Source organism: Triturus cristatus, chromosome 2_1 (assembly GCF_964204655.1).
Source record: "Triturus cristatus chromosome 2_1, aTriCri1.1, whole genome shotgun sequence".
NCBI classification, from domain to species: Eukaryota; Metazoa; Chordata; class Amphibia; order Caudata; family Salamandridae; genus Triturus; species Triturus cristatus.
In genome coordinates this window covers 271,585,472-271,611,155 of record NC_140581.1, presented here as the reverse complement: position 1 = coordinate 271,611,155, position 25,684 = coordinate 271,585,472, and the positions used below count along the sequence as shown (strand labels likewise).

Genomic DNA, 25,684 nt, shown 5'->3' with positions numbered 1-25,684 from the left:
TCTTTCCACAGCAGTGGCTGTTTGTGTTTAAATTAAGTACAAACTCGTTGAGTGTATATGTCATAAAGGAAAGGGCTTCAGCCGCGTACATGTTTAAGCAGTTTAGTTTACCGACCCTATGTACCAGTTTGTGCTCAAGATCTACTCATACATCATTGCTTGCTCTCTTTTGCCTATTTCTTGAACTTTCTGACTAGGGGAGTCCTGTTTGCTTCTACGCCCGTTGTTTGCGTTTTCCTTTGTTCAGAGACATACCTTTGTTGGACTTCCCCCTCCTTTGAAAGAAACCATCCCTAAAAGTTATCAGTCTGTTAGAAACATGGCAAACTATTTCTTCGGTTGTACACTCTCTTGGGCTTCTCACAGCCTCAGTCCATATAAAGAAGAATAGCTAACCAATAATTACTGTAGAGGAATGCATGAGATCCTACAGGTAATTGGGACACCACCTAGCAGGAGGTAAGAGTCCATCAGCCCACCCTTATTGGTGGAGCATCGTCATTTGGAACTCTAAGGAATCACGGTCTGAGCCCAGGGTCGCGGGTCACCAAAGACTCTGCTTGGTGCGCAGGCCAGTGATACCCAAGAAGAAAACAGACTCCTGCCAGGGTTTGTACCCAAGACTTGAGGACTCAAGTGATGTGCAGTGCTTATATGTGATGTGAAATTAAAAATGAATACTTGGTCAAAAAATATGTTTAATGAGAATTAACCAAGTTTCATATCTAAAAGAACCTATAGTCTTATTAAAATTCTATAGACTAATTCTTGGTTCAATTATGGTGTGGTCGACATGTTTCAGCCGGAGTGGTCACTTGACCCGGCTTTCTTCAGGACCGAAAAACACAACTAAAATGCTACTGCTAAACTAATAATAAGTGAAAAATGAAAAATTTCTCAATTTCACATCGCAGAGTGAAAGGGTCGCCTGAGTATGTGGGCACAAAGCCCAAACCTCTATTAAGGACACTTTGTTCATCTGGCGTAAGAATTTTAGAGCTGAGATTGACCACGAGGTCATTCACTCGCTGGTCGGGTTTGTTGATGATTGTTGATTGCCCCTCCTGCTCCGAGTGTTCGGAAATGTCTGATCCGGTTGCCAGTGAACCGTGGGAGTGCCTCTCCGTTTGCCTCTGGTGCGTCCTTGTCCCTGTTCTAAAAAAGACTGATTAGGGTAAAATTGCTGTTGTGGTGGATAAGTATGCATGTGTGGTGGAAAAGGAGGTGGTTGATAACCCCATGGGGCCGGTGGCCACCATTGACCTTGGTTAGGGTAGAAATTCTGATTCCCACGTCTCCTGTTGTACCAACGGGACTGCCCTCTCCCTCTTCCTTGGGGGGCCCCTGTCGCAAAGGAATCAGAGTCATCAGATCCAATTTCGGACCCGGACGATGAATAATTGGATCCATAGCGTCTCCCTTTGTTATTGAATGTTGGGGCTACATAGGTATCACTTGTATATGTATAGATCTTCTCCCAAGAGAAACGGGCCAGATCTTTCTTGAATTTGTTGATTTTATTGATCAAGATGTTGTCCCTGTATTCTTTGTTGGTTTTATTCGTCTCGTCCATTTGTTTGTTAAAAAGGGCTGATGTAATAGTGGTTTTGATTTGCCCTTCCAAAGTTTGGATTTCGACAAGAATGGCGTCGGCCTGGCGTTTCGCCGTGCTGATAATTAGAATTAACCAGTCACGGGTACACCGCCAGGCGATAAGTGACCAATCTCGTATAAACTGTTTATCTGTAAGGAACAATCTCGGGGCGTTTGTAACAATCAAGCCAGTAGGGGCACATTTCCCTCGTAAATATTCGGCCATGACTAAGCCATGGACTGCAGTGCGTGATTGTGTTTTCCTGAGATTGAGTAAAGTGGCCCAGTCATCCTTGGGATTCCCAGTTATTTCTGGTAGGGAGTCGAGGATACTGGGATTGTCTGATAGAATGTTACTCAGGGTTTCATCATCAAAGGCTAGACCTGCAAAGTCAGCCATTATGGGGAGGATGCTCGAGGTCAAAGACGATAGGGAGCGGAATAAGACTACTAGAGAACTAGCCTCCTTCTCCGAGCAGTCAGCCGGGTGAGGTGAGGCAGTTCTCCCACAAAAAGCTGGGTGAGTTTTTCATTATGATTTACATGCTGTTGTATTTGCAAACATCATTTTGAGTTTCTTTGAAATAAGGGCAGTGCTGAAATAGCTCTGCTGAATAGCGACTAGTAGTGCTGTTCTGTTGTGCATGATGTCTACTTCCGATATTTTATCTTTGGATTCTTTTTCTAGAAATGGAGACATTGTTCTTGCGCTCAAGCACGAGACTGTTTGTCTGGTAGGGTGGCATTTGCCACTTTCTTACCCAACACTCACATTTGGATTGCATGGGTTTTGATTTTTCACTTATTATTAGTTTAGCAGTAGCATTTTAGTTGTGTTTTTCGGTCCTGAAGAAAGCCGGGTCAAGTGACCACTCCGGCTGAAACATGTCGACCACACCATAATTGAACCAAGAATTAGTCTATAGAATTTTAATAAGACTATAGGTTCTTTTAGATATGAAACTTGGTTAATTCTCATTAAACATATTTTTTGACCAAGTATTCATTTTTAATTTCACATCACATATAAGCACTGCACATCACTTGAGTCCTCAAGTCTTGGGTACAAACCCTGGCAGGAGTCTGTTTTCTTCTTGGGTATCACTGGCCTGCGCACCAAGCAGAGTCTTTGGTGACCCGCGACCCTGGGCTCAGACCGTGATTCCTTAGAGTTCCAAATGACGATGCTCCGCCAATAAGGGTGGGCTGATGGACTCTTACCTCCTGCTAGGTGGTGTCCCAATTACCTGTAGGATCTCATGCATTCCTCTACAGTAATTATTGGTTAGCTATTCTTCTTTATATGGACTGTGCACCTTCTGGTGGTTATTTGTAGTGTCTAGATGGGATTGGAGGTGTTTTAGTCCTAAAACTAAGTCCCTTTCTTGACCCTCTTATAAAATAGGTTTTTTGCTTCTCACAGCCTCTTCATGGTCTGGCACTCTGTCATGGGGTTTGGCGCAACCTCTGTTGAACATCCTGTATCTTGCAACCAATTTTAGTAATGATTCTAGGAGTAAACAAATGTATTTGGTTTACCATTCTCACCTCCCTTTTCTGCCTTAACTAACTGCTAATCGTATTAATGTTTTTGTATAATTCTGGTGAATTGAAGTTCTTTTTTACGTATGGCTAGCAATGGCTTTCTAACGCCAGCCTCAAGCAATCCCAAAAATGAATTAAAAAAAAATACATATACGTTAGAGGGAGCGTTTGGGTTTTCATCTTTCACAGTCTGTGCTGTTGTTATTCACATTTTGCTTCTTCCCAGAGAGCATACATCATGGGCAAATGGAGCGGCACATTTTAGCCCTTGCCTGTGTTGTACTTTTTTTTACTGGCCACTGCACATCTACTTACAAATTATTAAGACCGAGTGTTGTGAAATCTACTGTGTTCAAGAGTAAAGTCCCTCCTGTGATTCTAAAATATGTTCCTGTTGGTGACAGACTTTGCCAGTGCACAAAGGATGGCCATGCGCCAGTGAACCGGGTCAGGGGATAGATACCCTAATTCCAAGCTGAAAAAGCTCCCAAGGCCACAATACACTGCCATGCATTATTAAGAAAAAAGTTTTAAAAAAAGTGGGTTTGTAGATGAAAGAACGGCAGAAAAGCCTATTTTTAGATTGCTATACCGACAAATACTTTAAAGCTACTGAACATTTTGTTTTGCAGTTAGAAAGAATGTCTTCATGCCCTCAACGTTTTCCTCTACAAAAACTGAGGCCACACTCGCCATTGGATCAGGTATAGAATTATCACGTTCATACCGAACACTACATTCAGAGCAACTGTGCCAAAGTACTTATGAATTCCATTGTAAAACTGCAAACACCTAACAATTCTGTTTTACGTTTGCTTTCAAGGGAACACCACACAGCGAAATGTAATTAGACCCGCCATCTTGCAACCTCCCAAGGTTAACTTGTTACCAGAAGAAATGAAGAAGGTCCCGGATAAGATCCCGGAAAACCATCCAACTTGCCTAACAAAAACACCGTCCAGAATAAAGGTGACGCCGGTAACTCGTCTGTACTTTATCCCAAAGTAAACAAGTGTTTCAGGGCTGGAATATCTGGCACATGAAGACCAGGCATGCAAATGACCTAAACTGCAATGATTAGCAGAGCTGCTGCAGCCGCTTTTCTGCGGTGCTGATTTTAAAACTCGTGCTTCCCTTTCTTTTCAGAATGTCACAGAAAAGTTCCTCCCACTTACAGAACATTTGCCTAAGCCAGAAAAAATTGTTGGCTCCTATGACTGCGCCCACATTTCTAACTCCAAACCTTCAAGGTATGTTTATTAGTGAAGTGTGTCTGTAAGTTTACATACAATAAAAGGAGATGCTAATTTGAGTATTTTACATGCTGTGTAGCTAAATATGTGTGCATCTTGAAAACACCCCTTTAAATTACAAAGGTATTGTTCTAGCCTCAATGAGATTTCTGACAGATACTTCTGACTGCAGATTCCTCACCTCCCAATGTCTCCCAGGCGCCAGACTGGATCAGGAGAATTCTTTTGTAGCAGGGCTCTCCTGTCCCTAGGTGGTATAGTGCAGCTCTGCTTTGACTCCAGACTGCCCTAGAAATGACAGAGCAGGGCCACACATAAGCTTCACCCCTGTGCACTGATAGGTGCATGTTGACGGATCCTCTCCTGACTTTGTTGGTTTTCTGGTGACTCCAAAACATTTTGTTCCAGGGAGCAATGTCCCCACAGAAAATGTCAGGATTCAAACTATGGTGGGACTGCAGGACGCAGATATCGTTCACAGACCCGCCAGAAGTGTGACTTTGGTGCACCCCCATCTCACCACTCTGACTCAAAAGAGAAGGCACAAAGGCGCAAAGATGTAAATTAGCACTAAGTGAAGGCCACTGCTACGTATTAGATTCATTAGTCCGTCCCGACGTGCCTGAGTTTCCTGCTCCTCCATGATCCCGCAGCAGATCGAGGCTGTCCAAGGGGACATGCTGCAAATTTTCCATATTGCGTCCAGCTCCTTTTATTCTGCCTTTGGGCCCTACTGCAACTACTGCAGTCTCCAGTCAGGTTGCCACTTGTGGGGGTCCCTCCCCGGTGCTGTCTGTCCCCTTAGTCCCTCTTACTGGGCCTGTACACCCTGACCCCAAAGTCCACATTGGTTCCTGGCACCAGTGGATAATCCAGGCCCGATGCCAGTGTCAGATGTCGAACCAACACCGGTTTCGGCTTGACCAATGCCACACTAAGATATTACAAAAGTGCAACCTTTTGTCACTCACCCCAATTCTAATCCTGTGCCTCTACTACGTCACAGCTATCAGCAGAGCTCTTTCATTTGTTTCTTTGGCTCTGATTCTGACCCTGTGCTAGAGCAGGACACACCCCAGGATATTAATGATGATGATGATGTGGAGGAAAATGGCTTGCTCCTCACTATTTAAACTAATGATGCCATATATCTTCATTTACGAAACTCCATTGGGCTTGATACCCCACCGGAGACCGCTAGATTCGCCATTTGGGCCACTATTCAGACAAGTGTATGGCTAGTTCCACTAAGAAGGGGGTCCCCCCGGTTAAGGATGAAGGGCAGGTAAGCGGGGGAAAATCAGTAACCAAACAACAGAAGAGGAACCTGCCCTAATTGCTATTTAACGGGTCATCAATAGGATCCCAGATTAGTAAAAGACAGTCCGGAACGACAGTCGCAATTAATCAATCACTTTATATTTTTACTTTTTTTATTATTTATATATAAATATGTGTTGAATAGAATGGATGCAGAAAACAATAAAAAAAAATGTTTTTCAAATTCAATTGTATAATTACAATATCAATCTCAGCACATAATACAGATAAATAAGAGAAACATGTAACATAAGTGTCATCAAAACATATTATCAAAATGTGAGGTCCCACATAGTCAGTCACGCAGAAAATAATTCAATCATACTAGCAGACAACCACATTCGCACATTCACAATTGAAACAATATAGAACAGCATCAGTGAAAATCATCAGTTGCATGATGGTAGGATGGAAGGATTGCAAAGACCATCCATAAGTTGTCAGGTAAGGGGATCAAACAACCTGGCAACTTAGTACCTTCCCCAGTAGCATTGTGATCAGTTCCTATTACCCCAGCGCCAAGAGACCGATCGATGAGTGTGCGCTCCACAAAAACAGGTACCATAACTAAGGTAAGCGCCTCGTTTGCAGTGGTAGTTTGGAAGGTGGTTGGGTACTGGAAATACAGCTTCCCTCCACTGAGACTAAACAAGTCTTTTGATGGAAAATATACAGTCTGGGCAGCAACATCTGAGCACTTGCTCCCATTTAATTGTGTCCTCACAGAAACTGATAGATATGCGCTCAAAACCATGTTCTTGCCCACCTGTTAGCCGCAGGTGGCTAGATGTCCTAGACTAGCGCCTGGTGATCTGGATTTGCTCACCAAGTACCCCACTACAGAAAACCCTATTGTACAGGCTTGCCCAGTAAGGTGAACTCTAACTCGTTCCGGACAAATTCTCCAGACAGAGAATCCAAAAGGATTAACTATTTTGGCAAAGGTATGTTTTCCTCTGCCAGTTTGTTACTGCGATTCGTAAATGCAGTCTATCTGTTTGGGTGATACACACATGACCTTTGGGACCTGGCCAGTGAGATCTTGTCGGCAGTCCCAAAGATTTTAGGACCTGTGGCTCAGACAATACATGGCAGACAAGGCATGGCCAGTTATGTTATCTGTGCAATGTATGGCATTGGCATTAGCCCTGCAGGTTAGTGGGGGCACCGGTTTAGTGATTGCACCATTTTTATAACTCCTATTACAACAGCCAACTGTTGTAATTTGAATTATATCCTGTTGTCTCCTAGTTCCTTGCTGCTTATCCTGTGAGAATGTGATGTAATAGAATGTTCATAAGTGCATGGTTTGTATGAGGGGTCAGTTGGAATGAGTGGGGCTGAGCAGCAGGATGCTGCTCACGGTGGGGCACATTGCTTACCATCTTACCTGTAACTGAATAAACCTACCTATATAATCAACACTACTGGCTTCTGGGCTGATTACTTACAAGGACCTTACTTTGATTACAACAGTTTGATCCCAGCAGCAAATGCCCAACGAGTGGGGAGTAGTATTCAGCAATCTATCACATCCGACAGGTGGGTCTTAATTTGTTCAGGCTACGCCCTACTTTTGCTTTCCTCCCAACCCAAAATTTCTTTCATACCAGAAAGAAATTAAGTAGAGCATTAGATCTCCAAGGGAGAGGGTACTTCTGACTTGCAAGATGCATATTTTCATACACCCATCTTGCAGTTTCACATGTGTTACCTGCAGCAGTCGCTGCTCATCTTCTGAGGTTGGAAGTTACTGTATTCCTGTACCTCGACTGGCTGCTGAAGGTTGGCTTTCCACACTCATTCATGGACCACCTCCGGACGACTGATTAACTCTTAATATCATTGGGTTTCACAATAAACGAGCTAAAGTCTCACCTAATTCTTGCACAGAGGTATTTAACATGGTGATGTTCAGTGTTTAATGTCCGCGGTAACAAGCCCAGGACATTTGGGCTATGATTCAGATGTTTTAGGTTCGATCCTCAGTGCAGGTCAGGATGGTTTGAAGGCTTCTTGACTTCTTAGTCTTGTGCATCTGCCTTGTCAACCGTGCTAAGTGGCACATGGGACCTTTCATTGGAACCTGAAATCCGAATGGGTCTAATATCAAGGCCGCCTTTCCGACACCATCCAGGTCTCGGAGGACTCGGCTGAAAATCTGCAGAGATGGCTGATTGATCACAACATGTCCTGTAGCAGCCCACTCTCCCTTCCCCACCCAGAGCTGACAGCGGTGATAGACACATCACTACCAGTTTAGTTTAGGTGGGGCACATTTGGGGAAAAATCAGAGGGCTCTGTTCTCCAGTGTGGGACCTATTCTACATTAGCTTACTTGACCTAAGGACCATTTGTCTAGCCTTCAAGGCATTCTTCTCGTTCAGCAAGTGGAGGGTGGCTCAGCTTCTTAAGGACAGCACCACCGCTATGTGTTACTGAAAGAAGCAGGGTGGAGTAGGGTCCTGTGCCAGGAGGCTTTTTGCTTCTGGAAAGTGGCTAGAGTGCCAGTGCATCTTTTGGGTCACCAATCACCTGGTATGGTCTCTAAATGCCAGAGCAGACGAACTAAATAGATGTAATCTAGCAGGTCACAAGTAGTTTCTACATCACATGTGGTGCAGGGCGTCTTCAGCCAGTGGGGGGGAAGTCTCTCTGGATCTTTTCATCGCTGATTAGAATGCAATGTGTTCTGCAAGACATTTTGGTGTGATCCTACTCCACAAACCCTCCACCTGGGGAGTTACTGCTTTGGTGTGTATTCTAAGGTGGGTAATCTGCAATTAGATGTATGCATCAGACAAACAAATTACCTTCGGTAACACTCTTTCTGGTGGATACTCTTACCTAACTCCACACTGCCCCCCTATTTCCCAGTTCTGTTGAGTGGCCTTTTTTAACATCTAAAAAGGTCCAAAATTAGTGATCAGCCCAGATACAACAGTAGTTCACGTGCCACATCTGAAGAAACTGATGTCAGCGTGGAAGTGTAGCTTTTATGTGCTCCTCCACTCTGTCACTTGTGGAGCAATATGGCGTCAGTGCAGAGCCATATGTTCCAGATTCAGATCCAGTCTGGTGTCTAGGGGATGTTCTAAGGTGAATAGTATCCACGAAAAAAAGAGTTATGGAAGGAAAGTAACTTTTTCATTGGAGTAATTTCAATTTGTTTTAAATAAATAAAAGTGAAAAATACTCGCACACGTGACACCATTATGTTGTGATTATCTACCATGTGTGTAGTGAATGAAAGGTGTTGGAGCTAAGAACATTATACAGGAGGAGATATGGCCTAGTGGCTAGAGCTTCTGATTGTGCAACCTGGGGATCAGGGTTCTAACCCCAACCTCAGCGCATGACTCCATATCATGTGATTTTGGGCAAATCACTTAATCTCCCTGTGCCTAATTTATTTTGACTCCCCAACTGATGTGCACGATCTTGTAGAATGTAGATCATTTACTATTCCCCCCCAAGTAATGTGCATCGCTCCATTGCTGCCTGGCTAGGTTCATGCTGTATAAAAATCAATCCATACATACATAAACAAATGAGCAAATTACAGACTTACACAGCTATGTGCAGAAATGTACAAACACAATTCTTTTTACTTCCTAAATGCAATCATAAAATTTTGCTTAAAGGGATTTGCTCAGTTGTGGAGGACTTGCAGCACCTCATTTGTTCCTAGCGTAGATGCCATTTTTCTCATGAATTTCAGAGATAGGTATGCAGCGGGCTCAGTCACTACGTGGAGAAGTGACAGAAACCTCTATTCAATATGCAGTGGAAAAGTGGCTTTCAAGCCTCACAAGGTTTGTATGGTTGAACTCACACATTATAATGTAGATGTACACAACTGAAAGATGTCAAAATAAAGGTAGTGTAGTTGCAGCGTGGCCATCATGAAAGAAGTTTCATACTAGGGCTAAGTATAAAGTCATGGTTGCAATTGGATGCTGTGAGGTTTAAGCACGTGAGCGAGCTGCTGGTGTGCTGTTTATGCCGCATCCTTTAATGAAAAAAGAATGCAGAGCAACTGTGAGCTGGACAGGCATGTATCAAGCTCCATTTGCCCACAAATGCACCCCATAATATTAGCACCCACTCAAATGATCTGTTTACATTTTCAGTTTTACAGGTGCATGCATTTGTTTTCAGTTCATCCACAACTGGAAAAATGTGTAACTGGATTTGTGGAATTTGTGTAATATTTTCATTTCATAGGATGTTATCACAATCTGGTCTTTTCTTCTTTCCTAAAAGGCAGCCTGGGGAAGGCCTAGGCATGTCCTACAGCACCAATACTGATTTTGTATTTGGCAAAAACATGGAAGAGCGAGTTTTGGTGAGTGATGATTGTTTATGCTTCCTCATTTAACAATTGCTTGCTTCTTAGATAAAAGTAAAATGGTAATAGCAATAAACATTCACCTATGCTACAGGGTAAATCAAATGTTGGTGCATAGGCTATGACCAGCACAGTGCTCTCCTTAATGTATGATGAAAAAGGGAATGTTTAGATCTTGCCAAATAGCAGAATTCAACCCATTGGCAATAACCGAGGTACCTAATAAACAGTTTCATTGGTTGTTTACACGAAAGGACATATCCATCGTGGTATGCTTCTAGTACACACTGCCTTTTATTACCTTGTTAGCAAAATGGAAAGTGACTCGCACTCTGACTCAGAAATGAGATTCATTGTTGCCACGGTGTGTATTCAAAACATTTGGGTTCACCATTCTCCTTGGCAAAATACTATGTCCTCGGCGTAATCTTTAAGAATATGTTTACTTAAGTTTTGTATGCATGTTTTTAGAAAAGGTCTTTCAAAGTCGGAGCACAGCTTCTAATTCCATAATATTTTACGGCTAAAATTATGTCTCTTTACAAAGCTAAGACACTTTCTGTATTCATTGGCCAAAAGTCCTAAATTTGCAAACTGCATACCAGTAGCCATTGGATGACGCACCCATTGTTCAGATAGTGGGTGTTACCTCTTGATCTGTTGGGTATTTATGAAACTTTGGAAATCCAATGTACCTACGTTTGGTCATGTAAATGCTGTCTTATTGGGCGGTAAGGACAGCTGTCTAGTACATCATATTGCTAACATTGCCGAATTGTATAAAATAACTTACATTTCCAAGCGTGCAATTTTCAAATGTGGAAAAGAAGTATAAACTTAAGTTAATATCTTTGTTGATGGCCTCACACAAGACCCGTGAAGCGCACCACAACGGACAGTAGGCCTGCCAATTTTACTATGCCAATGTTTATTCACTTACATGTGCTTATTTACTGAAATATGTCCTATATGGATCGTGGTTGCCATCTATACGCTGCATTTCTAAGAGGGCGTAGAGTTAATCTGTAGTGTCAATGCGCACTACATGGCTCATTCAAACCACATTTGGGGCTGAAATGCCCATTGCTTATTCAGGTCGGTATTTAGCTCAACTTAAACATTTGGCATCCTGCAGTTTTTCAGAGCTCATATACAACATTTCAGTGCTATTAAAAAGTGAAGGCTAGTTTACTGTAGTTTTGAATTTAGCTGCATGGATTAATGAAGCCTTCCCCACAGTAAGAGGCAATGGCATGCTTTGTTAACCCTCATGCCTCTGCTTCAAAGATGGTTGCCCATGCTTCATTTTTGTTTTTGATATTGCCCGACGAACTGTGTAAGATGGAAAGTACTCTGCAATATCTATATAATATCTTTGTCATCTAGCCATTTATTTTTCAAATATTATGTTTCCTAAATTTCCAGAGTCCTCAAAAATCGTCTGACTGTCAGATAGAGGCTGCCCAGTATAAGCGAGAATCTGCACTCCAGACGGGCGTCCCTCAAAGTAAGACCTGTTTTACTGTCTGTTGGGGTAGCAGGTTATGGGGTGCCTGCAGTATTTGCCTGTATAACTTTAAAGGAATCATACATATTGTGAAGTAATGTAAAACTTATAGGGGGTAAAGAATGGAGTTGCTGTAAAGGAGAGCTCCACACATGCCTCTTTACCCCAAGGGATGAAGACATAAGTTATTTTTTGATGATTTCAAAGGATTGTGACATATGCTATATAAATAGGGTTTTTTTGCTAAATTATGAGCTAATAAAGGCAGGCATGCTGAAGCCTTGGTAAATAAATATAAAAATACATGTTGAAATACCAATTGTTGTGAACAAGCATTGGCAAAATCAGTGATGTCCCATTTTGGATCATCCCTTTTGTCGATATTGTACAGCTTAGGGAAAAACGAAATGCTTTTTTCTGATGTTCTGCAGCATCATAAATAAAATTAAAGAGGTGGGATGACACAATCGCTACTGGCGGTCACGTTATTCTTCCGGTGCACGCATGTGCAATATGTATCATACAATGCAGGCTGCAGGCACTGACAATCAAAGTCAGTTTACTGAGTTGCCGCTCCCTGGCCAGCCTGATTCAGCAGCCTCTCAGGAAGAGGACCCTATGTTCCTAAACCAAGTGAAAGGACACCAGGACCAAAGTAAACGCACAGGACCATTAACTGGGTGCCAAATCCCTTGCAGCACACACAACCCGTGAGAGTCCAGTCTGGACTCCCATTATACAGAGACTGAGCAGCCATCGAGTGACAATGCCAACGCAGAGACCCACCTCCAAAGTGGCCCAGCTGTCCTGATGTTTGCACCCTCAACCGGCTAGGCCGACAAATGCAAGACCCTAGGACGCACGGAGCCCAGCTAACCTTTCCGCTCTGCACTCTAGAGCCCCAGCCTGGGTACCGACAAACCCGCTGTGCCCCCTAGTCCCCAAGATCCTTGTGACCTGAATCCCACGTTGGGAACTCCCAGACTTGTCTCCAAGTCCCCTTCTGCATCCCGCTTCTAGGTGCTCCACCTTCTTTCCACCGGCGTAGCATGCAATGCTACCAACCCGACCAGCACCTCTGCACCCGGATACCCCAGGGCAGGTAACGAGTAACTGTTAATGGTACTTTGGACCTTGGTCCTCTACGACCCTAAGCCCCGAAGGAGACCCCATGAACCTGTCTGTAAATAACTGTATGCAACATATGCCTTTTCTCCCACAGGAAAGCATTGCTCCGTGATGACTCTTTCAAGTGAACTGTTTACTTAACTGTGAAAATTCATATTTAAAAAAGTGCTTACTAGATAATGAAGTTCTTGATATCAAAATTTGTATAAAAATAGGAGTTATTTCTCTAAATGGTTCTTGGATTTATTCTTGTGTGCGTCTCATTTATTGCCTTTTGTAAAGGACGAAAGTGAAAGCGGACTGGGGAGCAGTGGGGGCTCAGCAGGCGCCTGTGCGGGAGGGAGGGGGGTCATCGGTCATGCCTAGTGAGACTTCTGACCCAGAGGGAGTGTGCCTCCCTCGCTCCAACACTTCCGCGCTCTGCTCTGTGTGCTTTTCATGTGTGTGTGTATGTCTACTGGGAGGGGGAGGAGTGCCTGGGTCCCTCCCCGCGACTCACTTCCACCCCGGTTTGGGCGCGGACAGATACCGGTGCTGCACTGTACAGTGCTTCCTGCAGCCGGCCACTCAAACCCCTGCTGCCCAGCCCGCAGCTCAGCAGAGATCAGTTTCTTTCGAAGCGATTCTCCAGCCTGAGCCTGGGGTCCTACAGAGGGAGGATTCCTCGCTGTCAGAGTGAGGCACGCCTGCGGGACTTTCCCTCACCGGTCCATCATGAGAGGTCCTCTGGAGCCCTCCGCTACAGAGCCCCCTTTGTGGTTGTGCCCCCTGCGCGGGCCCTTCAGTGTTCTTTGTGACAGCTCCGTCAGTGCCCTCATTCCAGGGCGCACTCAGGACATCCGGCTGCAGCGCCTCCTTGGCACCACTCACTACCTGGGCTCTGGATGACAGCGGCACCTCCGGTTCACTGTGACAGCAGCTGCCTGCGGGGGCTCTTCCGTTGAGGGTGTTCTCTTGCTTCAGCTGTCCCGACACGCACCTCAGGGACTCAGGCGCTGCCTCAGGCCGGTGAAGCGGTGCCGCGCCACCCAGTGGCAGGGCAGAGAGTACCTGCGCGCCCATGCAGCCCGCGGCAGAGGTGGGTGGCGGGAACAAAGACGACGCCAGAGGCGAGGAGGAGCAGCGCAGCCCGAGCCTCACAGAGGAGCCGGCCGTCAGCTACCGGGACTTAGTGAGCCGCAGCATCGTGGAGCTGATGAGCGTGAACCAGCACTCAGTGCACGCTCTCAACTGAAGGCGCCTCTACCTCAGCCGCGCCAAGCTCAAGGCTTCCAGCCGCACATCTGCGCTGCTCTCTGGCTTCGCCATGGTGAGGCTCTGAACGTATGTCCGTCCGTCTTTGCGTTTCTTCACTTGGCCGTCGCTGTGTGTATCCCCAATTACATGTTCTCCCTGAACTACTTCTGTCACTATCCTGCACGAGTGCATGTTCGTATGGCTGTTTGTCGCCCCTATTTTCCTCCACTCTCCCTTTAGCTCATTTTATAAATGTGCTCTCACTGATCAGCACGATCTGATTAACTACCAACAGTATGACTGTTCAGAGGCGTAACACAGGCCTCTGCGGTCCCTGCGGTGCGTGTGGAAAGCCATTTAGGGAGCCCCATCCCATTTAAGTCCCCCCTATTGAGCCACAACCAATTAATATCTTTGAGTTATGGGAGAGCGAGGGGTGCGGGGGGCTCCCCACAATCTGCAGGAGGGCCCCAACAGTTTGCGTTACAACACTGACTGTTAGGTGTGTATGTCAGTGGGTGACTGTCCCAGTGTGTGTGCCTCTGTCAATCTTTAGCTGTGTACTTCTGTGTTTCCTAGGATAAAATGTAATATAGCTCAATGGACTAATGCGTCCTTTGTATAATTATGTGTGTTAGAATGATGGTTACTGGTTCCAATCCTGGTGCTGTCACTCAGCTTTTAATACTTCTGAGGTCGGTAAAATGAGTGCTATCGAGTTGCGTCATTCATCAGGGCTCCTGGAAATCTGCAATTTTTCGCCCTGACGTTGTTTTGCCTAATGGATTTGCGGCATTTGCCACATAATCCATCATCTGCTACGTAATCTGCAAATGTTTGCAAAGAAGATCTTTCTAGCTCAAACTGATCAAAAGTTACTAAAAACACAGTAGCTTGTTGCCTCTTGCTTATTGCTGGATTTGGGTGCTAAACTAGTTCTAATGAGGTGAAACCTTTGCCCAGATAGTGTTAACCCTTGTAAAAATGTCAACGTAAAGCTATTGCTAAATGTGCTGCATTATGCTGCTTGATTGTCTTTTCTTGCTGCATAATTTAGTCAAACATGCAACATAATTTGGTCCTTCCCTACTGCATAATCCCAGAGGCCCTCGTCATGATTAACAACTGTTTTCAATGCCTAGAGGTCAGAGAAAATGTAGAGAGCGCTACACAAAGTATAGAAATTATTCTTTGTCCGTTCCTGCAAATTTCAGTGCTTGTTCATCCCCCAACTCGTTCTATCTGTTCTTCTGTGACACAGAGACTGGGAGGCCTTGCATCAGTGAGTGCATGCTTAGTGAGGCTTGTGACACAGCGGAGGTGGACAGCGTCCCCTACGCGGGTTGATGAGGGCGCAGGGATGGACTGGGGAATCAAAAACAGCCCTGATCCCTTCGTCTCCTTGCGGGCTCTCTTTCCATCCACTCTCTTGCTCCCCTCTCCTTCACCCACTCTCTCGCTCCCCTCTCCCGCTGATCGCTTTCTATCTACCTCTCCTCTTACTCTCTTGAAGCCTCCCCTGCCTGCCGGGCAGCTGGGAAAAGTGACAGAGGCGCCAAGCCGCCCTGGGTTTTCGAAACCGGCCTCCCCGTGCTCCAGCACACTGAGAAAATGCGCGGTCCTAAGTAGGTTCCCCACCCCTCCCCCCTTCTACACCTACCGGTGGAATGAACGGCCTGTCCTGTCCTAGAGGGTCCCCCCACCCTCCCTCTCAACGCACCGGCTGCCGGTGCCGACCTGTCCTGATCACGCGCTGTTCCGGTCACTGTGCTCCAGTGCCTGGCGCAGCCGGTACAGCCGCCCAGCGCCACGTGTGACGCGGGCCATTTGGAGCAGCTTCATCCCTTGTCTCTGGAGAAAGGTGTTTGCCTTCCGGTGGCAGCCAGAGCCTCACCCCTGGGTTTGGGGGCTATAGATTAGAGGTGGGCCACCCAGCAAATGAATGGGGAGAGCTGAGCCGGGGTCCAGCTGGGCTCGAAGAGCCCCTGCATCAGCTGAGCCTGCAAACAGCATTGAAAATGCAATAGGCCTCGCCTTTTATTAAGTTAAAGCCATTTGCTTTGCTATATAATATCATTAGCAAATCAAATGGCTTTAACTTAATCAAAGGCGAGGCCTATTGCATTTTCAATGCTTGTTATATATCCTGGTGTATTTTCAATTCTCTTAGCAATGCTGATGGCTTTCTGCAAACTAGCTTCCCTCTAAATGTTGTGTTGTTGTGTTCTTATATCATTGGTTCTGTTTATTCGTAAAACGCTGATGGTCTCTTCTTTTAAATCTTTTAAATGTATATGTGGCTGCCAGCATCCTCACATGTTGCGCCACCAATTTTCCCTGTAAGTGTGCCCTTGAAAATAATATGCGTCTTTCTACTACAGTATTTACATTAGATTTATAATTGTTTTTAAAGCCCCCATGGCTCTAAAATACTCATCCTATCCCTCGGTTTCAAAATCAATTCTCAAAATGTGACTGAAGCTGCAGGGCCTCAGCTTTCTCACCCTTCCCAATTAAAACTGAGTAATTGGACCACATGTGCAAGATCCCCTACCTTCTCATTCATATTTTTTAGAGATATGATTTGTACAATAATCAAGAGGGCTAAACACCATGCTTCAAGGCAGCATTAGGGATGGTCCGAATGATATATACAGTGTCTTAAGCGCAGATGTCACCAAAGTCGGATAGCGCTTCCAGCAGATGTCACTATAATGCTAATCTTAATACCCATATTGACCTGCGAGCGGTAAAGAGTAAGTCTGCCTTAAAAGATTTGAATCTTCTTTGACCTACAATAATATATACATCATTGTTCGAGGCATATGAGCTGCAGATTACACACTTTTGCATAGATCGCCATCTGGCGTTGGGCCCAGATGTTTCCAGTTTGTTTTTCCTCTTGGAAAGTCTTTGGAAGTCACGAGGTCGGTGACTCCTCCCTTGGTTCGTATTGCGCATGGGCTTCGGCTCCATCCTCAGATTGTTTTTTTCCGCCATCGGGCTCGGATGTAATACTTCGCGCTCCGGTTCCGAACATTTCCAGTTCGACGATCGAAGCGTAATCCTCGCTCATCACGGTATTGTTCAGATCCAGATCTCCTCAATCACCTTCTCTTTGACACATCTTCGATTCCAGTCGTCGACGGCGGCCTACGGGCCTATCCAAGCTCCGGTCCCGGCTGATGGAATGAACTCCATTCAAGAAGTGCCCTCGATGTGGGTCCAAATTCCCCCACATCGATCTTCATGAGGTGTGCAACCTCTGCCTCTCCCCTGAACACGAGGCTCGAGACTGTCCCGCCTGCAAGTCTTTCAGATCGAAAAAGACTATTCGAGATCGAAGGGCCAGACGAAACATTGTGCACTCCTCGACCTCCGTTCCAGTCGACCTCTTCGGGGACGACGTCGAAGCTCCGGGACACCAACACACCGAAGAGGACCTAGTCAGTGCTTCCGAAGCCGACAACTCGGATGTGGAGGACATCACCCCGGCGCAGAGGGTCATGAGTACTATACCCCCTCCCACACCCGTGCCGACACCCAAAAAGGCTTCGGTCACGCCTTCACCTCCGGGCCTAGGCAAGACCAAAGACATTGCTTCAAACACCCCACCTTCGGGCCCGGTGAAGAAGCCTAATAGGCCTTCCGGCGGCTCGGGCTCGAGCCAGCCTGCCAGCGGTGCCGACAAACACACTTGAGGCACATGAGGCACAGGGTCAGACTGATTTGCATATGGCCATGTCTGAACTGGGGTGGCAGAGTGGGCTAAAGAACGGTGATGGATTAAACCCAGATCAGTTGACTGGGGGTGAGTGCTTGCAATGTTCAACACTCCGTCCATCATTTCCTTTGGATTTTGCTTTGTTCGCCATAAGTTGGCAGGGTATGCTCAGACGTGAGTCCCTTGCTCACTTTGCCACTGGATTCAAGCAAGCCTGGCTGAAGACGGCTGAAATGCCAGAAACCGGTCCTAGTAAGCTTGTTTCCGGTCCAGGGAAGACATGGCTTGGCAGTTCGGGCTGGACTGTTCCCATGAGGCACAGGGTCAGACTGATTTGCATATGGCCATGTCTGAACTGGGGTGGCAAAGTGGGCTAAAGAACGGTGATGGATTAAACCCAGATCAGTTGACTATGGGGTGAGTGCTTGCAATGTTCAACACTCCGTCCATCATTTCCTTTGGTTTTTGCTTTGTTCGCCATAAGTTGGCAGGGTATGCTCAGACGGGAGTCCCTTGCTCACTTTGCCACTGGATTCAAGCAAGCCTGGCTGAAGACGGCTGAAATGCCAGAAACCGGTCCTAGGAAGCTTGTTTCCGGTCCAGGGAAGACATGGCTTGGCAGTTCGGGCTGGACTGTTCCCATGAGGCACAGGGTCAGACTGATTTGCATATGGCCATGCTGAACTGGGGTGGCAGAGTGGGCTAAAGAACGGTGATGGATTAAACCCAGATCAGTTGACTGGGGGTGCGTGCTTGCAATGTTCAACACTCCGTCCATCATTTCCTTTGGTTTTTGCTTTGTTCGCCATAAGTTGGCAGGGTATGCTCAGACGTGAGTCCCTTGCTCACTTTGCCACTGGATTCAAGCAAGCCTGGCTGAAGACGGCTGAAATGCCAGAAACCGGTCCTAGGAAGCTTGTTTCCGGTCCAGGGAAGACATGGCTTGGCAGTTCGGGCTAGACTGTTCCCATGAGGCACAGGGTCAGACTGATTTGCATATGGCCATGTCTGAACTGGGGTGGCAGAGTGGGCTAAAGAACGGTGATGGATTAAACCCAGATCAGTTGACTGGGGGTGAGTGCTTGCAATGCTCAACACTCCGTCCATCATTTCCTTTGGTTTTTGACAAACACACTTCGGCACCGAAAAAGAGACCGGCCTCTACCTCGACACCGAGCTCCGCACCAAAGTCCTCGGTGTCGAAACCCAGCCTTTCGGTACCGACCAAACACCATAAGGCCCTCGGCACCGACACTTCCGCGCCGAAGCCTATCTCGACGCCCAGCAATAAATCGGAGGTTCCAAAAAAGCACGGCACGGACAAGCCTAAAAAGTCATCAGCGCCGACGGAACAAACATTGTCTCAGGAACTGTTTACACCGGATCCCTTGCAAAAGACACTTACCAAGGATCCAAAAATTGGACATTTGGCACTCTCTTCTAAAAAGAGACATTTGGACAAACCGGCTCCGCCTCCACCTCCAAAGAGGAAAGACTCTGCTACCTCCCCTTTCAGAGTGCCTTCCCCACCTCCTCCACCCTCTCCACCCCTGCCTCATCGCTCCCCAACTCCGTCTCCAGACCATGATGATCAGGGGGACCCATATTACGATCCAGGGGATGTGCCACAAGACCCCACCCCTACAGGATCCTCAGACCCATGGGACAACTATAATAATCCAGACATTCCAGATGTCCCACAAGATGACCTTTACCCATCCAGGCCATCTCCACCAGAAGACTCATTAGGTTTTCACCACCTACTTCAGAGGGCGGCACATTATCACGGGGTAGAGCTACACACTGACCCGGTAGAGGGTGATTTCCTCCTCGACACCTTTGATACCGTACATAGGTCTACCTCCATACTACCTATGCTCAAGGGGGTAATAAAACATGCGCCAGAGGTTTTTAAAGACCCAGTCAGGGCTAGGGTCATTAACCCACACATAGAGAAAAAGTATAAAGCTGCCCCCACAGATCCTGCCTATATCAAAGGGCCAGCGCCACTAGATTCCCTAGTGGTTTCCACTGCACGGAAGAGGTGAAACTCCCAGGCGTCAGGCGAAGCACCACCACCTGACAAAGAGTCAAAGTTACTGAACACGTCAGGAAAGCGCACTGCGTTACAGGAAGCCTATATATGGCGTATCGCCAACACTCAAGCGCTATTGGCCAGATACGATACGATAGAGCGCATTATGATGAATTAGAAACCATCATGCACCATCTCCCAGAGAAATACAAAAATAGGGCCAATGAATTAATTCAAGAGGGTAAGACTATAACTAACACCTCTATACGCTGTGCCTTAGACGCAGCAGACACAGCCTCCAGGGCCATTAACACTAGCGTCCTCCTCCGTCGCCATGCTTGGCTGAGAGTTTCAGGCTTTAAACCTGAGGTACAGGCCTCCTTATTAAATCATCCCTTTGACCAAGAACATCTATTCGGCCCAAAGATAGATGAGGCCCTAGAGAAGATGAAGAAGGACACAGATACGGCAAAATCTATGGGAGCCCTGCAGTCACACCCTCCTAGGCGCTCCTTTCGCCGCTCTTCCTTTCGGGGTACGGCCAGAGGCTACTCCTCAGATAGCGCGTCCACTTCCTACAAATCCCCTGCTCAATCCACCTTCACAAAGGGTTATCAAAGAGGCGGCTATAGGGGCAATAACAATAAAGGCAGAGGCAAAACAAATACCGCCCGTTCTGCCACACCGCCTACCCAATGACTTCCCCCTGCTCCCTCCAGACCATACCACTCCGGTCGGGGGCAGGCTACAAAATTTCCTTCACGTCTGGGAGACCATCACCTCAGACAGATGGGTGACCCAAATTATTCGTTCAGGGTACTGCCTAGAATTGACATCTACCCCCCCAAACATACCCCACCAATCAGCAAAATTTAGGGGTCTACTCCCTATATTTTCTGATACCAAAAAGAGACGAGACTCTACAACCTATTTTAGATCTCCGGCCTCTTAAACACATACATACATTTGGACCATTTTCACATGGTAACACTTCAGCAGGTACTTCCGCTCCTCTCCCAGAACGACTTTCTCTCCACACTGGACTTGAAAGACGCATACTTTCACATTCCGGTACAACATGCTCACAGAAAGTACCTCAGATTTGTAGTGGACGGGCAACACTACCAGTTCAAGGTGCTCCCATTCGGGGTCACAACAGCACCAAGGGTATTCACCAAGTGCCTAGCGGTAGTGGCGGCACACCTCAGAAGACAGCACATTCACGTCTTCCCATATTTGGACGACTGGCTAATAAAAGCCACGTCCTACAACCAATGTGTACATCACACCGCCACTACAATCCAACTACTTCACCAGCTAGGTTTCACGGTGAACCACCAAAAGTCCCAACTAATACCATCCCACACAAAGCAATACCTCGGTGCCACCATAGACACCTCAAAAGCCATAGCCTACCCCAATCCTGCCAGGATTGCAAGCATTCAGGCTTTGCGTCAAAGATTCATACCTCAACACTCTCTCCCAGCAAGAGTGTTTATGCAACTAATAGGGATGATGGCCTCTTGCATTTTCATAGTGCCTCATGCAATACTCCAGATGCGTCCACTCCAAGAGTGCTTAGCGCGCCAATGGAACCAGGCCCAGGAGCAACTGACAGATCTGGTGTTGGTAGACGGTCGCACCCATCGCTCTCTGCAGTGGTGGAACACCGCAAATCTTTCCAGAGGTCGACCGTTCCTGGACCCGGTTCCACAAATAATCCTAACAACAGACGCATCGCTCTCCGGCTGGGGAGCTCATCTATTACACCTCACAGTGCAGGGCACATGGACGCCGCAACAAAAGTTACTCGACATCAACCATCTGGAGTTACTGGCAATCTTTCTAGCCCTAAAATCCTTTCAGACAGATTTTAGGCAAGGCAGTCCTTATTCGCACAGACATGACGGCCATGTACTACATTCAAAAACAAGGTGGCACACGCTCTCTCAACTAGCACAGAGCATATGGAGATGGGCAATTCCACACAAAATCTTTCTCCTAGCCCAACATGTCCCAGGAGTCCAAAACACCATGGCAGATCTGCTCAGCAGACAGACGCAGCAGATCCACGAGTGGGAACTTCACCCGCAGGTTCTTCACCCGTTCTTTCAGATGTGGGGGCATCCACAGATAGACCTCTTCTCCACCCACGAAAACAAAAAATGCCCAAGCTTTGCCGCCAGATACCCACACCCATTGTCCAAAGGCAATGCGATATGGATGAACCGGTCAGGCAAATTTGCGTACGCCTTTCCACCTCTTCCACTAATTCCATTAGTGGTGCGAAAGCTACAACAGCTCTCCCTCACACTGATTCTAGTAGCTCCAACATGGGCCAGACAACCGTGGTACACCACGCTGCTGGAACTCTCGGTAGTGCCACACCAAAAGTTACACCTCTCACCATGCCTCCTAACCCAGAACCATGGAGCGATCAGACACCCGGACCCAGCTCAGCTCAACCTTGCGATCTGGCTCCTGAGATCCTAGAATTCGGATACCTTAACCTTCCCCCTGACTGTATGAACGTCATCAGAGAAGCTAGACACCCTACCACTAGAGCCTGCTACGCTGCAAAGTGGAAAAGATTTGTTGTTTATTGCCATAACAACACAATAAACCCTCTAGACGTATCCATACAGCACATCATATGCTACTTGCTCCATCTACAAAGGTGTAACCTAGCATATACATCCATTCGGCTACACCTCGCAGTAATTGCCGCTTACCTACAAAACAGACGGCACCTATCACTTTTCAGAGTGCCTGCCATTAAAGCCTTCATGGAAGGCCTCAAACGAATAATTCCCCCCAGAGTACCACCCTCACCTGTGTGGAACTTAAATATAGTTCTCACAAGGCTAATGGGACCGCCTTTCGAACCTTTGCATAAATGTGAACTGAAATTTCTCACATGGCAAACAGCTTTTCTTGTTGCCATCACTTCCCTTAGAAGGGTCAGTGAGATACAGGCACTTACTATACAAGAACCTTTTCTCCAAATGCACCAGAACAAGGTGGTCCTCCGTACCAACCCAAAATTCCTACCCAAAGTCATTTTCCCCTTCCATCTAAACCAATCGGTAGAATTACCGTTTTTTTTCTCGCAACCTCAAATTGTTGCAGAAAGGGTTCTACACACGCTAGATGTTAAAAGGGCCTTACTTTACTATATCCAGAGAACACAACCTTTCAGAAAGACCAAACAACTGTTTGTCTCTTTCTCTCCACCACACAAAGGCAACCCCAGCTCTAAATCAGGGATAGCTAGGTGGATTGTAAAATGCATACAGATTTGCTAGCACAAGGCAAAACAAACGCTATCTGTTCCCCCTAAAGCACACTCTACACGAAAGATAGGGGCTTCTATGGCTTTTCTAGGGAACATCCCATTAGATGATATCTGCAAAGCAGCTACATGGTCAACACCGCACACTTTCACTAAACATTACTGTGTAGATGTGCAAACCAAGCAACAAGCTAGTGTGGGCCAGGCTGTACTAAAAACACTATTTCAAACCACTGCAACAGATACCGGTGGTCGCCGCTAGGGTTCGGAACTGCTATATAGTCTATGCAAAAGTGTGTAATCTGCAGCTCATATGCCTCGAACGGAATATGCTACTTACCAGTATGCATCTGTTCTTGGCATGTAGAGCTGTAGATCTACACACGCCCACCCGCCTCCTCGGCTACCTGTATCTGTTCCAGTCTATCTTATTTAGATACAACACACATGGGTTTCTTCACTATTATTACTACGCTCCATCTTTCCCTGTTGGCGAAAAACAATCTGAGGATGGAGCCGAAGCCCATGCGCAATACGAACCAAGGGAGGAGTCACCGACCTTGTGACTTCCAAAGACTTTCCAAGAGGAAAAACAAACTGCAAACATCCGGGCCCAACACCAGATGGCGATCTATGCAAAAGTGTGTAGATCTGCAGCTCTACATGCCAAGAACAGATGCATACTGGTAAGTAGCATATTCCTTATATAGCCTGCACAGGTCCAGACCGTCAATCTGTGTGCATTTATGTGGTATTTTTATTCAACATACTTAGCCAAAAGCAGCAGAGCACTATACAGAGTCAATGAGGGATTGGAGAGGAAGCTTGGTTCTGAGAGTGGAGGTGGACTATTACTTTGCTGTGATGTAATATTCTTTAAAGAGGTGCATCTTCAGCTCTTTCCCGAGTTGGAGCGGTCCTCGTGGATATAGATATTTTGTGCGAGATCCTGGGTGCACAAATGAAGAAGGCTTATATAAAGGTGTGTTATTTTTTTGCACATCTTCATCTCCAGTCTGAGAGTGTCCTGTATGCTTGTGTGGAAGGAGTAACTGTGAATGGCGAGCTTGTCAGCCAGATAGGCCTGTCATGATAATTTGTAGATGGTGCAACTGAGTTTGAAGATGATACGGGCTGGCACGAGAAACCAGTGGAGTACCATCGATATGGGGTCATTAGATGTATTTTTACAGGCTCTAAATCAGCTGTAGCATGTTAGATCCCCTTACGGAGGGGCAGTGTGCTGTCTGGCAGGCCGTGGAGCAGGATGTTGTCACCGTTCATTAACTAACATAAGCTTTTGCACTTTTGAATATTATTGAAACATTTTACTGTAGCTTTTTTCTGCTATATCCTAATGTACATATCATGCAGTTGAGAGGAACTCTATTTTTGCAGATTTGGGCTGATATGACATTGTTAAATAAACTATATGATTAAAAGGTGGATCTAATACTTGTAACAGGGTATTACCCATCAAACTTCCTAAACTGCACATGTATCATGTTACAATGAATAACATTTGATAGTCTCTGTGATATTTACAAAGGTGGTTTATAATTCAATGGCTATTTATTGTGTGGCTATATGTAAGTGTTAGATTATGTTAAATTAATATAATTCTGTTCCTCATGACAATATCATTCTGTAACTGTAACCAAGTCTCTAGTTGAAAGGCTACATGCACAGTGCATGTCAGCCTTGCGTCTAGGGCCACACAATGCACAGGTCTACATTTTACCAAACTGGACATGTTTTGTAAGGCTAGTCTGTGTGTACTAATGCTGCACTTGCATGCAAACAAAAAGCAATTCTACACTTGGAAGACAGGGACCACCGTACCTCAGTAGGTCCCTCACTCTCCATGTATGTGGATGATGTGAGCCTACGCCAATGGTCTGATCCATCCTGTGGCATGCATTTATTTTTATATCTGTAAGTAATCAGTGCAAACAGACAAATGTAAGGCTAAGCTCTTGCATTGCATGATCATAGCCATACGGGACTTGCATTGCAGCCAGGGCATCTGATGCAATACCTGGCTGCCTTGGGCCTTACCCTGTGTATGACCTTGATCTGCATAGACGCAACACGTGTGAAGGATAGTGAGGGGATGTGTGGAAGGGATGTATTTTTTTTATACACCCTTCTGTGAATTGGTATTGTGCTCTCACTGGCACTTTTCACTTCTGTGCAAATGGGCCAACCCTCGACTTGCTGCATCTGCACATTAGTAGCTTATTCTGGGCACATGCAAATACCTATATTGAATTTGAGCTTCAGCAAGTTCTTCTTCTTTTTTTTTTTTTTTTCTCGTGCACGCATACAGTACGCGCAGGTCAATATCCGTCTCAATGCGACCTAAGTATTGTAATTTGTAACCGAGTCCCATTATTTAACTAGGCTATGCCCAATGTTTACATCAATATACACATTTTACATTTATACTTTACTAATGACGGTCCTTTAAAATCCGTATTTTCCTGGTGCTATGAAAGCTGATGTGGCTACGAGTGTTTACCTTGAAGGAAAATGCTACACATGTTTCTTTATTCTCCTGGTAAGTGCCACCAAAGCTCCCTGACAAGTGAGTTTACACAGGATTCTATATCAAACGACTGGAATCGAGATCTGTGACTAAACACTCTGTCCATCTACAAGAACAAGCCCTTAGCCCTTTTCATATCTTATGGTATATCT

At 46.0% G+C, this 25,684-nt stretch overlaps 1 protein-coding gene across 4 annotated transcripts in view; it reads left to right on the top strand.

Moving 5' to 3' along the window:
• The window catches only part of RANBP3L (RAN binding protein 3 like), a 154,635-nt gene that overhangs the window by 76,664 nt on the left and 52,287 nt on the right, over nucleotides 1–25,684 (top strand). For 2 of the 4 annotated variants that reach the window (XM_085631050.1, XM_085631048.1), the window contains exons 6-10: nucleotides 3,771–3,842; nucleotides 3,962–4,107; nucleotides 4,285–4,388; nucleotides 9,978–10,059; nucleotides 11,488–11,569. In XM_085631050.1, coding sequence (XP_085487176.1) covers nucleotides 3,771–3,842; nucleotides 3,962–4,107; nucleotides 4,285–4,388; nucleotides 9,978–10,059; nucleotides 11,488–11,569 — 486 coding nt within the window. Of the gene's footprint in view, nucleotides 1–3,770; nucleotides 3,843–3,961; nucleotides 4,117–4,284; nucleotides 4,389–9,977; nucleotides 10,060–11,487; nucleotides 11,570–25,684 lie in introns of all 4 variants that reach the window. The other 2 variants (XM_085631049.1, XM_085631047.1) reach the window with 1 other exon arrangement.